The sequence below is a fragment of the Apteryx mantelli genome, chromosome 3 (assembly GCF_036417845.1).
Source record: "Apteryx mantelli isolate bAptMan1 chromosome 3, bAptMan1.hap1, whole genome shotgun sequence".
Taxonomy (NCBI): Eukaryota; Metazoa; Chordata; class Aves; order Apterygiformes; family Apterygidae; genus Apteryx; species Apteryx mantelli.
The window spans coordinates 127,270,576-127,287,077 of record NC_089980.1 but is presented as its reverse complement, the minus strand read 5'-3'; the positions used below and the strand labels follow the sequence as shown (position 1 = coordinate 127,287,077).

The following is a 16,502-nucleotide window of genomic DNA, read 5'->3' as shown; positions in this document are numbered from 1 at the left end:
AGAGGATTTAAACTCGGGTTTCCTGCTTTCTGGGAAAATGTTGTAACTATAAGATTATTATGAAAGCACCAAGCATTGCCATTAGCTTTCCCTTAAAAACACTGAGCCTTATTTGTTTCCATGGAGTATTTGTAAGTGCCTACAAGCAGGGATCTGGGTCCCAGGTTAATAGAGGTGCATAACTGCAGCCTTGAATTGGATACCTAAGCTCTGAAGAAGTAAAGGATTTTAAATATACACCTGTAACAACTTTTCCTGTTCAATGCATAAAAGGTGTTAAATGAGCTGCTGGGTTGCCAAACTGTGTAAAAAAAACTAGGAATTTAACTACAGATTTTGGGCTTCTTTCTGAGAGCCTGGCAGTTTTCTGGAGGTATTATACTAGTCCTGCATGTGTCTAAATCTTTTACTGGACAGGCTTGAAATACCTACTATAGTAGGCCTGAAACAGGGGAGGGAATGAATAGGAAAAGCCTAAACATATGTCACTTCCCTCCATAAAGAGGGTACAGAGAAAGAGAAATAATAACTTCATTTTTAATAGCTTCCTTTAATAATTTCATTTCAAGTAACTTCATTTAACCTAATCCATGTACGCTATCTTTATCTTATTTATAATTTTGATTTCTTAATATTGCAATACCAATATTCCAGGTAACAAGGACCCATAAAAATAATGCTGACAGAGTAAGGAAATGCAAGTACATATGAAAAATCTTGCAAATCTTCAGAGACAGAGTGAAAGAGAAGTAACTGAGAAATAATGAATTGCCACATGCTTTATCAGAACACTGCCAACTATTTCACTGCCCAGACAACCTGCTGGTCAAGAGCTGGCAACCATAACATCTGAAGGGATTTGGATAGGTGCAGATTTAATCAGTAAAGTAAATGAACAGGTGACACAAATTATAGGTTTATAGTTAGGAGGGCAAACAGCTGAAAATGGGTTTCATCAGTATAAAGGTAGCATCCTTTTCATTTATCCAGGACTGAGAATACTGAAAGACTTTGATTTTTGTGGAAAGCTGATGACAGATGTTTTAGTTTGTGTATGACAATAACAGAAAAAGCACTGTAGTTAAAGGCCAAGTGAACTGGCAATGGAGTTGGATCTAATGCTGAGGTGAGAACTTCATTACTGCTAGCAATGAACTATCCTATGTAAAGCACCTGATATGTTAACTTCTCTGACTGCATTCACTAACTTTCTAGTACTAACTGCAGAAATCCTATTTTGCCATTTCCAAGTCTAGAACTGTAGTTGTAAATTTAAGTATTCTCTAATGCCTGAACTAGAACTGTCTCTGAGCAAAGAATGTTGTTATCCAGCTGTTGTTACAGCTGGAGTTGCTGCTAATCTCCCTGTCTTCTCTTATAGGTTGTTGCTAATAGGGACACTAGTCTCTGACATATGGACTGAAGATAGGCCAGGTAATGTTGCTGTAAACTGCCTTCATATACTGATTTCCAGGCCTTTTTGTAGGTGATATTCTGCTGAATCAATATCTTTCTCTGTGCTTCAGAGGAGCTTGAAGCTGTTGTAGGAGCCATACTTGCATGTTTTTTTCCTGAGAAACTCCAAACACTAAAGAGGTGTCTCTTGCTAATCACACATTGATGCTGTCTAGGTTTATGTACCATTATAGAAAGCAAGTGTTTCTATCCTTCTTCACTCTGGTAGCAAGCACTGATGGCTTAATATGGACTATGTTGTTGCTCTTATTTCCTTAAGCAAAAAATTGCTATACTTTATAGCATGTAAGGTCTTTTAAATACCACTGAGATATTAATGCTTTCTCTGAGAAGAGATGGTTTTCTTAGCCAAAACTGCTGTCTTCACTAACTTCTGCCTTATGAATTAGAGCTGATCCTAGAACAGCAGATGTAGGGAGCTGGTGCTAGGACTCGCTGCCCTCCTGGGTGCTCTGTAAACATATTAGCATCTACCAGAGATCAGGGTGAAAAGGTATATATTTTAGGAGGTCTTGGCCAGCTTGAAGCAATTACATAGTTTCTGCACTGAAGCTAAATCATACTGGTAGCTTGGAATATGGGCAGAAAGAGGTTGTATTCATCAGCATCTCTCTCTGATGTTCCCTGGTATGACCAGCTCTGATACCAGTCACAGTTCTGATTAATTTAAGGATATAGTGCTGACCTCTTTAGGACGAGAGAACCTGTTGGCCCTTGAAATGCGCTCTTGCTATTAAAGTTCTGACTGGAACTAGGTCATAAAAACATCTATTTGAAACAACTAATCTCAGTTTAGTAGGGAAATATAGTAAATGGAATAGAAACCACTGAAGCCTTTTGTGCATATAGAACAGTTTGTACCTCTTTCTGCCTTGTGAAAGGTTTGGCAGCCGTAGGCAGCTTCACGCTGCTGCAATAGCTTGGGACTCCAGCTTCTTTTCCTGTGGTCCTCAATGCTCCTGTGCATCTCTGTCCTGGCATGAGCCCTCTGGCTGTTGGTATTTGGTTGAGTGAGCAGGGGAGGTTGGCAGGTAGCTCATGCAGCTGCTCCTCACTTGGAACTGGGTTTGTGGCTCTTTTTGTAAGCAGGGTTTTGTTTTGTGGGGGTTTTCTTGGAATCAAACAGAACAAATAAGACGTTTAGCTTGAGGCAGCAAGTAGTATGATCTTGATCCTGTTTCAAAACCTTTCAATGACAGGCTGCTTTGGGTGGCATTGCCAGCTGACAAGATAAAGTTACTATTGGTATACTAATTTAGGCTGAATTTTCTTTTGGAAGTAATCCTAGATAAGAGAAACTTTAACGCTTCTTGATGAGAGGTGCTGGAGTATAGCTGTCATGATATGTTGACTTTATAAAACAATCTGGAAAGTAATAAGTTTCTGTTTACATGGTACCTTTAATCCACTGTTTACTAGTCTTTTGACGACTTCAATACAGGCTCCATGAGATCAGAGTGCTTGGGGAACTTCTTGCGCATAACACTGAGTGCAGAATACTTTGAGGACAAATACTTGTCTTTTTCTGCTGTTGGTAAGTTGATAAAGAAGAACTTGAAGAGGAAATTATACAAAGTAAAGTGTTTTAAATCCTCTGAGGTTCCCTAATATTAGGATCCCCTGGATCATATTAAGCTCACACAGCTGTGAAAGTAGGCTGTGCCTCATTATAAATAACCAAATGCTACCTTTACTTCTGTACAACTTATTCTGTAGCCTTATAGAGATAACATAGCAACCATCAGCAATCCAGGCTGTCTTTGGACTTGAACTGAAATGCATTTCACAGGAAAACATGGTTGTTTGCCATGTCCATGTTGGTGGATTTCGCTCTCGGTAAAAATGATTCCTAGTAACAGAGCATGTAATTCTGAAGATTCACAAGCTGAAGCTGGCCCTAGTTTTTATATTAGCTGCTAAGGGACCTAGTAGATGAGTATAATCTTACTGAAGATAAGAAAAACTAGTTGGGCTGTCTGGCTATGGGCTTGGTAGGCACAAAGTGGTGCATTCAAGTGAAGAGCACCACAAAGTGCCCTAGAAGAATGGAGTGAGATAACTTTGGGGCTAAATGCGTTATCAGGTGTAAAGTACATAATGCAAACTCAGCCCTGAAATAGCTCTCAATGTTTGACATATCATCTGACTACATGTAGGCTATAACACTACATCCATCTTTCTAAAATGTTAATAAACTCTTTGTCATCATCTATTCAATTTGGGCTGTTGTGTTCAGGCATCTTTAGCTACACACAAAGAGACCCTGCAAGCAGGATATGTACAGCTTAAGAATAAAGCAATTATTTTTGGCTTAAAAAAAGACCATTTTGTAGCTTATGAAATCAAGCCAGGCTTTGCCTGCCAGCCCTTATGGGACTCCTGAAAAGTCTCTCTTGGCCAAGCAGGCATCAGTCAGAGGAAGTGTTGGCCTGTACCATCCATTGCCAGAACAGGTCCCTGATGTTGCTAAGTTGTCATCATCCATCATCCCTGACAGCACAGACTCTGACCCAACTGCTGACTGTTCTATGCTTACTGTTTTCCCCAGCACCACACCCCTTGAGGATTTCACACCTTTCTATTTTGGAGATTATTTTTTCATCTTGAATCCCTGAGCTGCTAATGAACTCTGTCTCAATCTGTCTGTAATTCTACTTTTCTTATCTTTCTACAGACTTTCTTGCAGATTTCTCACAACTTTGCAATTCTCTCTGAAGTCTGAGCTAAGGTTATGCAACTGGGCCACATCAGAGCTGAGCTTTAGGTCCTTGGAACAAGGCAGCAGAACCAAAGGGGCAAGAAAAGATTGAGGGATTTACAGAGAGCAGGCATTATACTCATTAATATTGCTCTTAACTAACTACCCATAGATCAATTTGGCATAGCCTGGGAGATAGATGAGGCCATGGCATCACAGTGCGGCTATACGGTAACTTACAGCTATTGGGGTAACGCTGAATTTCGTGCCTCTGCACTAAGCTGCCATTCTCAGTCAGAGGTAAGTCTAATACGGTGTTTTGACTACAGTGCAACACTGCTGTATATTACTGTTATGCAAAAGACTATGACCCCTTTAGTTAATACCTACGAATAACTTGGTAATGTGTTGAGTGTCTATTAGCAGAAAGCCATTTAATTCTCAAATGTATCCAAGGGCTTGAGAACATTCCTTGGTATTGGCATTTGAGTCAAAGCACAGCTGAGCATATGAATAAGCATATCACACATATGCCCTTGAAGGGCAACTGCTTTCTCATGTGTGAGAACAGGGAATTATGACTGCTAGCTTTGGCTGTATTTAGTGTGTGAGAGACATTAGTTTATAAACTAAAGACACTTGGGCTGCTTTTGTTGCTTGCTTGCTGCTACCATGTCAGAAAGCACAAAATCAAAATGACCCATAAAATATAGTTGTTCTCTCTGGCTCTGGAGTTATATGAAAGATTGAAGCAGCTCTCAAAGGTATTTGTGTTTCTATGTAGATACACATCTAGCTATACATAGCCTATGTAGTTAACCAAACAGAAACCAATGATGCTTCAATATGGATTGCTTTTCCATATAGAGACTGGTAGATGGGTGGATTTTGTAGGTTACTTATAGCATAAGGATAGGGAGTATCTACCTGAAGAAAGATTGGTCTAACAAACAAGCATTCCCTGTGTCCATGCAGAAAGATGTGTTCACAGTAACTATACAAATCAAAGCATCTCATACTCCTGATATGAAAAATGCTGCAACACACCTGAAAAGTGCAAGTTGCCATTATGGCCCATGGAGTCCAAGAGAGTTAATATGTGAAAAAAACTACATGGAGGTAAGTACTGGAAGAGGCTCTCTGGAAGGAAGTTAGGTGCTAGAAATATGTCTGGGAGAAAGAATCCAAACGCCACACCATGAACAATTCACTGGTGAATGTACAGCATGCATCTTAAAGCCTGTGCTAGCGATGCATTTATAAAGCCTATTGAATAGTGTTAATAGCCAATGAAGTTGTGAGATACTATTCAAAAATTTATGCTGATGGATTAAATTCAGTGTTGCCTCAACTTTTCTTTGAGAGAATAATGGAAACGGAAGCTTCCTTCAAAAATATAACCACTGAATTTGGTGGGAAGAAATTTAGGGAGGAAAAGGAGTTATTTCTGAAGAGGACATGGAAGTCTAGAACAAATTCCTGTCCTCAACTCAAAGTAGGACTAGGAAGATATGCTAGCAGTAAAAAGCTGAAATCAAGCAGACCATAGATAATGTACCATGCATATTGTCTTTTATGCCATAATTTTTGACTTGAATAAAAATGTTTTTGATCCTCTCTTTGGAAAATGCTAGGGTCTCCTCAATAATCTTATACTGTTATGAAAGTACTGTAAGACTTCTAGGGTGTTGGAGACAAGTAAACAAGTGACACCGGCTTTTTGCATTCAGGTTTCTGTCAGGAGGGAGGTTCCACAAACAGTACATGACTTCATTCAAGATGAACCTGAGGACTGGGCTCTTGCCTTCCCAGAGGTAAAACTACAGCTTTTCTTTTAATAAAAGCTAGTGCTGCTTCTAGTGCTACTGTCCTTCTGTTCTAAGTCCATGCAGTATATTTCAAAAAGCACTTCAGTATGAAGAGCAGAACTTCTGTACCAAGTGGTTTTAACATAGAAATTTTATATATTAGAAATCCAGACAGCCACATCTCCAAGAAAGAAATGGAGACTGATATCTCAAATATCTTCCAAGTGAAGTCATCTTAGGAAAGAACCCTGTGCAACAAGAACCGTCTCTAAATACCCTAGGACCCAGGGGTGAACTATGTGAAGCATTTTTGTTTTTTCTTGGATCTTATATTTGCAACACAGCAGTGCAGTTAACTTCCTGACCCATAAATCATTATGCCCATATAGAATGGGGTGTCTAAGTTTTTTCAGTGCCACGTTTGTCTGGTATTTTTTATATGGAGATGTGTTTTTCCTATGGTAGAGCAATGCTGAAGGGGTGTCACAATAGCTGTATTTAGAATAATGCAGTAAAACTACTCAGAACTTACAAGCTAATGAAATCATTCAATACAGTAAATAAGGAGTTATTTTGAACAGCATGTTTAAATTATTGATGAATTTCTCTGATTAGGCAAAAACAGGAGAATCCTCAATATGGCAAATAGTGTTTCATCAACCAGAAGAGAAAAAGGCCCTGCTAGTGACTGATGCTTGGCATGCTGGCTACGGACTCAACACCACAGATACCAGGATACTGCTGCGAATACCATACAGTGCTGCACAAATTCAGCTGGTCAAGGTTGGTATGGTCGTTCAGACCCAGTAAGCTGTTGGACTGTATGGGTCTAACCAGATCTATTCCTGCAGGCTCGGGGAATTACCTTTTCTGCAGTGAGATCAAGTACATTTTACAAACAGCGGTGGATGATCCTGATGGTGGATACTGCTGTGGCATGTCCTGTAGGTGAGAAATTTGGTAACCTACTCCAGTGCTGAAATGTACAAAGACAACTCTGAGCTATAGTCATGAGCTTACAGTTTTTATATCTTGTCCTTAAGATGGTGTGGACTACACTAACAAAACAATCACCTGGACTGTTCCAAAATATATTCAACCCCTCTCTGCTGGAGCAACTAGCTTTAAGGATGTGCTTGTTGAAGCTGGTGTGGATCTACACAAACTGTCTGCTAAAGAAATGGTTTCCAGGAAATACTCATTGTCTAATGACTTGGATACAATTACAATCAAGATACCAATAGGTGCAGAAGGTGGTTATTACAAGGTTAGTCACTTGAGTTAAACTGCAGGCCAAGTACTCTGTTTTGTTCTGGGGAGGGAGAATTCTTCATCCTGTTCCTTTTAAATGAAAACTGAGGGAGAAGGGGAAAGGAAAAGGTATGTTAAATCCCAAAAGTCTGGCCAAATACAGTTCTTGGAAGCAACATTTTGTGCAGAAATTCTTTTCTTGCAAGCAGAGATGGACAGAACCAGATATATAGAATATACAGAACTGTTAACTTGTCTCAAGTTAACTCAGTAAGAGCTACCAGCTTTTAGTCCTGATGTTATTTAGGACTGTCTCCAAGGGGTATGAACTATAAAATGTGTGTGGGTTCTGTTGTATGTTACACAACCATATAGGAGAATGAGAACAGCCTATTTGTATAATCTGTACCCATCCCAGTATCATGTGACCTTGTGGACATCTAAATTTAGTGTCTAGGAGTGAACAGGATCCTGAACAAATGTTACAACTAAACTTTGAAGGAAATGGCAGAAGAAGCCCTTTTACTGATTAAACAACCCTCTGCTGCTTTGAAAGGCAAGAGCAGGGTGGGGTGGAGAGGCAGATTTTCAGAAGAAAGTCTCCTGGGTGTCCTGAGATAATCTAAACTCAGAAAAGAGCTGATAATAGGGATACAGCAAGTGCTACTTGAGTTCAAGTTTACTCACAAGTGCTGCTTTTTGCAGATCTCTTTCCCAGTATAAAAGCAGGGCCATGGAACCGAAGACAATTGTTCTGAGCTGTAACTTTAGCTGACCCTGGGAAGCTACAGTACAATTTGTACTTAATGTAAAATCATGATGTACTAAAGGGTGTTGATTTGAAATTCTAGACTTCTGTGAACAGCGAACAGTATGGGGCAAAATACAGTATCAACCTGTTCTTGGAACATCAGTGGGAAGATAACAAATGGGGACTAACCAAACATACTATCATCAAGGAAATAGAAACACCATTTGAACACGTGGAACTTGCTATAACCAACAGTAAGTAGCTTAACACTGAATTTACTGAAGATACTGGTACTGGTAAGAGCTTAATGTTAACCTGTTCCTTTTCAGACACAAATCTGAGCACCAGGCTAATGAATGTGACGGTGGGAATGTTCCTCCCTGATGTGGAGCTTGTGAACTTAACCTTTGAGGGGGCAACTGTAACGGTACTTGAAGCTATTCAGCATGGATATGTAACACATGAAAACAGATATGCTAATGGAAGCAAAACCTATGCAATACAAGTCCCATTTGATGCAGCAAGCATTAAGAAAGAGGTGAGTACTAAGATACTGCAACATATAGTACAGAATTGACTAGATCACTTGATGAGTTTATTTCTAAATATGATCTCTCTAGTACACAAGAGAGGACATTAGAACATACACCCTGAATGTCACACTTGAGTTCATAATCCATCCAACAAGTGATACTTTCACCATTCCGGTCATAACAGTGTCTGCTGTTAAAGATGCAGGTAAGCAAGTGAAACTTGGACAAAACTGTGTACCAGTTTGGCTGCAATTAACCTGGTGGTGAACTCTGCCCTTACCTGGGCTAACTTCAGCCAAGGGTGCTCTGTCCTAAATAGCTGTTTTAAACTCTGATGGCAGCTAGCACACTGGCTAACTCTTAACTCTGTTACAGTACTGCCTAGTGCAAGAGGATTTTGCAATGAGAGGAGTCTCTATCTAATAATCACTCGTGGGAATGTGGACCAAAACTGGCTGCCCTTCATCTCTAACCAGCACCTGACACCAGAGGCTGCGCAAAAGTACAACTATAGCCTGAGTGACAATGGCACTCACTTGGCAGTCTGTGTCCCTTTCCTTTCTCCCCATGTGGACTTTGAAGTAAGGATGCCAACACGTATTAAGCAACTAAAAGGCATGCTCTAGCTGTAAGATATGAACAAGATATACTGTGTCCTTGTAGTTGAAGTAAAACTTTCCTTTATCATAGGCTTGAAAGGATTAATGGAGAACTATTTTCTGCCCTTGGAAGAACTCTAACTTCCCTTGGTTAATGCAGATGAAAGCAGTCAAGAAAAAAGCATTTCACAAGCACTTTAAAGTTGAGCTACCCTTAATGGCAATTGCACATGCAATAGAGTTTGTATTACAAAACCACTGAAAAAGGCTGATGTGGCTGTCTCTAGATTACAAAATCTCTCCTGTAGACTTAATTTTGATCAATCATCTTCACCCTTTGATTGTGATAATTTGCTCTTAGTTCTAGTGGAATAGTGCATCTTCATTCTCTCATCTAACCTGTGATCATCTCTAGGATATTCATCCCTCTGGAATAACGGCTTCACTCCACTTAACCTTGAAGGATGGCATCACCCTGGCTAACAGGAGAGACTTCTCAATTTCCTGCAGATTTTCACCTTCAGAGTTAATGCGTAATAATGCTAACTGTCACTAATGTGTTTCTGGACTACTGTTTATACTTTCCTTTGAACCTCATTACTAAGTCACACAGATAAGCACTCTTTTAAAAGTCTGAATAATTAACTGCTTCTAGAATTTATGCTTATGTGATAACCTATCTGCTTGTCAGCTTTCATATAATCTAATACAGTACAAAGCAAGTCATGCTACAGATGGAACTTACCCCCTGCCATCATCTGCCACTCTGTTTCAGGAGGGGGTTTTTTTGTTTTTTTTTTGGGGGGGGGAAGGGAGGGGAAGGGATCAGCTTGTGAACATGTAATTCCAAAACTACTCATCTAGATTGGATGTACTGAATACCTTGGCTAGAAAAATCTCTTTAGGAGAGGGTGAGACTCGAACTGGGAGGAAAAGGGTCACCTTCACCATCACTTTCACCCAGTGCAGTGCATGCTTCAGCATCAGTCAGCTTGAAGAAGCTGGTATTCAGAACAGCATTAGTGCAGAAAAGAGTCAAGTTCAACTTCTAATATTCATGATCTGCCAAAACCTTGCTAGCAAACCCAAATAAAACCTTTCTTTATTGTGCTAGGCTACAGATTCTAGGGATATGAGTCCTGATTTGTACGGAAAAAGCATTTTTCTTTTTCAGAGTGCCTCCCCAATGGAACTGTGGTTATTACTGCAGTGAAATTGGTAGGGATTGCAGATGTGGACACCAGTCTGCTTGTCTTGAGAGACAGACAATGTAAACCCATTCTAGTGACAGAGAAGACTGCAACCTTCAAGTTCAATGTAAACACTTGTGGAACAAGTAGAACGGTAAAGGCTCAGTGACATGAAGTTTGTTCTGTATTGGAGTAAGGTTATTACTGGAACTGGTAGAAGCTCAGAGCTGAGCAGAAGCTGCAAGAAGGTCATAGCTGACCTTGTGAAAAATGGTATATTTGCACCTGTCTTCCTTCTGTGGCTACTAAATTCAGCTGCACAGAAGTTCTCATTCAGTGAAAGCAATCTTCAAGGTCAGCAGTACTTGCTGAAATCAGCCTTCAGTTTGACATCTCTGAATTGTCTATTGCTAGACTTTAACATAAGTCTGTGCTGTTGGCATGTATCCATATGCCTTGTAGAAGTTGGGTAGATGTCATTAACTAATACTTGACCCAAGACTGGAGTGTTTCCTATTCCTGCCACCTACATACTGCATGAATAGAAAACAGAGGTAAAATAACAAAGGATCAGATCATGCTCAAGTTCAGGTCACACCAAATGCAGCTTACTTTTGCGAGTGCTGCATCTCATGGTGGACTCTGATCCTGCTAATAGAAACAACTGGTCACCTTTCTCAGGTACAGTGCAATTCTTTCTGGGGTATTATTTCATATTCAAGGTATTGTTAGTTGATAAGCTATTTCTTCTTACTACAATATAACTGTTAGCTGTAGTCAGCTTTAGTTCAGTAAACATGGGGCTATTGGCCAATAATCTCTGGCTATTCCCAAATGCATTCTCCTTGATGTAATCTACCAGTCAAGTGAAGAGTGTGGACATTGCCAAAACCAAACTCAATTCTAACATAGTTGTTGTCTTAATAACAATATCTGTATCTTTCAGTTCAACAGCACAACCATGACATATGAAAATGATGTACTCTATTTTAGACCTGGCAGTGATATGCCAGTATACCAGTAAGTATCATTCCCTAGGAGGAAGTTGCCCAAGGTATTTTAGTGTCTAAAATCTAATGCTACATCTTTTTTTTTTTTCCTTCAGATTAAAGTGTGTATGCTGGTACACAATCAAGCAGACTGTTGATGTCCAATATGAATCTAAAAACAACCCAGTACCCAGTATTAAGCCAGGATTTGGCTCTCTTGCTCTCTCATTGAAGCTTTTCAAAGGTAATACTTATGATCAGATTTTAAGGACTCTAACAGGGGTCTCCACTCCAGGATGCAATACAAACTCTGCTGTCTACAAAAGATCTATAGTTGATCAGACCTTTATGCCATTGATACCAAAAAAAAAAAAAAAATTGGCTTCTTTTCCCCCTCCTGCTTGGACTGGACATGGTAAATGGTATGCACAGTAGATATGAGGGTAGTCTTTCTCCCCCACCAGTCCCCAAAATCTTTCTAAGGAGAGGAGTTAGTATTGACCAGAATAATTGTAGCCTGTGTCAGAGAAGGAAGCTATGTGCAATACTTCAGTAAAATGGAATTGACACTGGCAGAAAGGGCTAACTGAAGCCTGAACCATCCCTCTCCTTGAGGGAAGTGGCCCTGCTGCATTTTTTTCAGTACCTTTCCAGAGACGGTTTTGAATGAACGTTTTATTCTCCTTCTGCAGAAGGAACGCATTCTCCTCTGGGTCCTCCAAACCTAAGAATATACTTTAAATCTTTCCTTTCCTTACCAGTTCTTGTTCTCCCACCATCCTAACCCCGTCAGTCAACATCCATATGCTCTAGCAGATTTTGTATTACTGTATCTAAGTAAACAGTGGTGGAAAGAAGAGTGAAGCAAAGACTTGGTGAATGCTTACACTGTGTGGTGGTTGGGGGGAGGGGGTGAAGGGAGGGAACAAACCAAAAGACAATCCCACAGTCTAATGTCAATACTCTGTCTTGTAGAGAAGTCCTTTTCTGACCCCTACAAGGAATCAGAATATCCTGTGGTAAAATACTTGAGGGAGGCACTGTATTTTGAAGTTGAATTGCTCCAGTCTGAAGATGTGAGACTAGAACTAAACTTAGAAGATTGTTGGGCTACGAACTCCCAAAGCAGTGACAGCCATCCTCAGTGGCCTATCCTTATAAATGGGTAAGGAGAACTTTCATCTTGGTTTTGGTAACTGTTCAGTATAAGGCCCATTTTCCCAGCTGGAAGAAAAAGGGAAGAGGATATAGAAGGATTATTTTGTCCTAACTATATAATTGTTCCTAAATTGTAAAGTACACTGATGGTATCTGCATGCTGGGTATGCCTTCTGGTGGCAGCAGGTCCTCAGTGTGGCCAGAAGTACTTTTAGCTAGAAAGAACAAGAAGCAACGATAGCTGCGGCCAAAGATGGGGACCACCAATAGGGGGGAGGCGCTATCCATACCACTATTGTATGAGGAAAACAAAGCTCCTGTACATTTCACTTCCTTGTCTTGTTTAAAGATCTTGTTGAAATGATGAACATCTAAGTTAAGTAACTTTCCCTTCCCAAAAAGGTGTGAAAATAGTGAAGACTCTCACAGAACCATATTCCACCAAGTTATTTATAGCCCCAGAGTAAAATTTCCTCAGCACCTGAAGAGATTTGAAGTGAGGATGTTCGCTTTTGTTCAAGGCACAACTCTGCTACAAGAGCAGGTGAGATGCCTCTGTAATTTGTCATGTGCTTTATGAAGTGAGATGTGTGTCCCTAAAGTTGGACTGCTGCAGGCAGCAAACACTGTCAAAAGCCTGTGCTGATCACTGACTTGGAGGTATTAGCCTCCTTCATGAAAGCATAGTGGTCTGTGGGGAGCAAATACAGACTAGCTACTCAATAGTGCTCAGTTCTTCTCCTCTGATACACATACTGACCACAGAAGTTTGCCAGATATGATTGCCTTGCATTGTAAAATAAATATTTTTGTCTTGTAGCTGTATTTCCACTGCAGGGTGGTGATCTGCAGCACTATGCACCAGTCTTCAGACTCTCTTTGTCCAAGGAGATGCAATCCTGGGAAACACAGACTTGGTAAGAAAATGGGCACTTCTTAAGTCACCCTTGAATCTTTACTCAGCAACATGGTATATGCTATCAGGAGCTTTGTCAGATGACAGACTCCTGTTCAACACAAACAAGAACATTAAATGCTGAAATGTCTCACTAGACCGCAGTGCAGAATCCCATCTGTATGGGCAAGCATCATCTGGAGCAGTACTTTTTAAGAAGGAGAAGGTGACTGGAAGAGGTTGGTGTCACTCTTAAGTTACATTATTGAAGGACTAAGTGTACTGCTATTGTAACAACAGGCTCATGTAAATCTGTCTCTTCTCCCTGTAGGTGAATATGTGGACTTTTGATAAAGACTGAACAAGAACTGTTAGTTTTAAGAAATCGCATTTTAGGTGGTGTAAGCAAGTGCAGTCTGCCTAGAGAATGCTTACAAGTAAGGACATCTTGAAAATATCTACTGGGGAAATATATTGACAGTGTTCACCAAGAAAAGAGTCAGCTAACCAATATGGATATATCTCTGTCTTTGATTAATCAACTTACTGTGTTGCTTGGGCTCCTCTAATGTGTAGAAGTCTTAATGTGTGACTCGTGTCTGAACTAGTCTGCTCAGTTAACATGTCTGAAACTGTCATGGCTAGTCATTTTGTAGTTGGAAGCATCTGTTTTGGGGTAGGGGGAGGAAGGCAATGGAAGGAGTGAAATCTGTTGTAAATCATTGGAACCAGATAAATCTCATGCTTTTTTTCCTCTGCTTTCCCCAGCTTCAATATGAATAAAGTGTTCCAGGGAGCTTAATGTCAGTAAGAGAAAGCACTTTTCAAAGCAAGACAGGGATGAACATATTTAATCCTATAGTAGATACTGACAGAAAACCTGTAAGCTGTGGCTCACTGTAGTGTTGTGGCTCTGGAGGGTAAAGTTGTTTCCCCTGAGTGGGGGGAAATTGGTCACAGGTAGCATCAGTGACTTCACTTGGTTGATTAGGCTGTCAGCCTAAAGGAAAAAGGCTTTTAGTGGTGACTTGTTACACTAATAATAGACAGACCCTATCCACAAAGTGTTAAAGGATGCTTCCTTCCTAGTAAATGTGATGCCTAGAAGCAGCTGTCAGAGTATTGGTTTTCTTGGTTTTGTTTTTTATGGGAAGAAAAACTCTAGTTTGGGTTTCTTCTTCATATCTGAACAGTGATGTGAAAACAGTTCAGATTCAATATTGCATTTTCCTGTTCTAAGGAAAGCTATTGCTTAGCATGAATCATTATCCCTTAGGGCTAAAGATACGATAATGGGTGTACAGTGCTGTCTGCTTTTTAACTTTATATTAAACAATTATACAACAGGGGATTTCTGTGGAAAAATAAGTTGAGCAAAAAAGTATTTCATGGATCTAATTTCACTTTGTGAAAAATACAGTGTCTGTAAGATTGTACCTCTGTTGCTATAATACCTGTACAGAGATCCCACTAAACGGTTTGTGCTATAATCATATGCTCATGTTGGTAAGTCTTGTGTCTTCCAGTTACCTGCTAAACAGTAGATCTCCCTTATTGTCCTTTCTAAAAAAAATTTGTTCAGCTTTGCATGGGCTGTAATATCTGTGCTTTAATCCCATAATTGCTGCTTGAAAAAACACCTTCATCTTGCCTTTTCTTACTGAGGTGAGAATCAGTATCTGTTTAACTCTGTTTCCTTAGATCCAGCCCTCTCAGCCTCTTCAGTGTATTGAAATATGCCAGGACCTTCCCCACTTGTCCCGGGGCAATGAAGTGCAAGCACACACGTGTGTGTGTGTGTGTGTGTACAGTAGTATGGATGTAGTCAGACTGCCAGCCAGCCTAGCTATAGGGCTAGAAAATGATCCCTCACCCTGTCTCCCTTGGCAGTATATGCCTAGCCTAAGGATAGGTGTCACCTTGCATGTGGGCCTCATGATGAGGGAAATATTAAATCCATAGCTGCTCCTCCAGAATGAGTTTTCCAATAGAGGAGGCTATTGTGCTAAGAGTCTTGTTACTACAGTAGCAGGTGTAGATTAAAGCCATGGAGCTATGGTATCAAGGGATGAGATGCAAGTATGTCAGCAAGGGAATAAAAGAAAAGAGCAAGACGTAAGGTTTGACAAGCCAATGTGCCTGGTGCTTTCTCCTGTGTTAATCCCAATGGGTTAAACGCTAGGTATGCCTCTGACTGTGGGCACGATCTATTGAGAATTCAAAGGGCACACCTATACTATGCTGCCAGGGTTTTGCCCCTAACAGAACACAAGTGGAAGCACTTTAAGTGGTATGGAGATTTCCCCATATGCTTTACAGAATGCAGTAGTCTAGGGGCTGGCACAATAACAGGAGTATGAGGTTAGGCCACCTATTTTTGCTATTAACTCGTCTTCTGTTGTGGGTGTTTTGTTCCTTTCTCCAAACAGACTCAAGGACAAAGTAGCTTACGAATAGAAATGTGCTATTTACCATCTTGTATCTAAAGCATCTTCACCTCTTTCATGAGATTAGTCAATATCTTGATCTTTTGTTTGTTGACAGGGATTTAAGAGCTGTTGAAAGGAAGATGGTGCCCAAGTAAACTTTATTTGACTTGCTCTTTTGCTTTTCTAGAAGCTCTGTTCAGTGTCATTTTGCTAAGTGTGAAAGGGCCATTCTATCTATTAACACTTCTTTTTAATGTTTTGGAAAATTCAGGAAGATTCTGCTTCATGACTGGACTAGGATTTACATGAACCTTCTTGCCAGACTTTCCAGCAGCATGCAAGGCGCACAAATCCCATTTGAATATCAGTAAAATCTTTTAAAGGAGACATAACAGTAGTAGTTCTCTCTCCACCTCAGAGGTGTCTGTTTATACTAAAATTCAGGAACTGCCTTCCTGGTTTTATATATAAAAAGGGGTAAAAATCCTCTTCAAGTGTTGATTCAACACCTCTCTGCCTTTTAAGTGGATATTTTATGACCACATGCTTTTCCCCCTGGTATTTGGGATGTTATTTTTATACCCCTGTTAACACAAGTTGAAAGGAGATCAATCTTCTTTGTTTATGTTTAATGTCTTCTGCAACTTCAACAGGTGAATGATAAAAGTCTAAGGGAAAAGTCTGGTGTGATTTGTTTTTATAGGAAAATAGAAACAATAATAGAA

At 40.0% G+C, this 16,502-nt stretch overlaps 1 protein-coding gene across 1 annotated transcript; it reads left to right on the top strand.

The window, feature by feature from the left end:
- Positions 1-1,103: 1,103 nt before the first annotated feature.
- Positions 1,104-13,699, top strand: LOC106494730 (uncharacterized). The gene is made up of 22 exons (XM_067294612.1): positions 1,104-1,126; positions 1,382-1,434; positions 2,918-3,010; positions 4,347-4,474; positions 5,150-5,293; positions 5,905-5,988; positions 6,598-6,765; positions 6,834-6,930; positions 7,026-7,249; positions 8,085-8,238; positions 8,314-8,522; positions 8,605-8,722; positions 8,893-9,098; positions 9,532-9,649; positions 10,291-10,460; positions 11,253-11,326; positions 11,412-11,539; positions 12,271-12,460; positions 12,856-12,997; positions 13,274-13,370; positions 13,507-13,587; positions 13,680-13,699. Exons 1-22 carry the CDS (start codon positions 1,104-1,106, stop codon positions 13,697-13,699), a joined length of 2,721 nt encoding a protein of 906 aa, XP_067150713.1.
- The last annotated feature ends 2,803 nt before the right edge of the window (positions 13,700-16,502 follow it).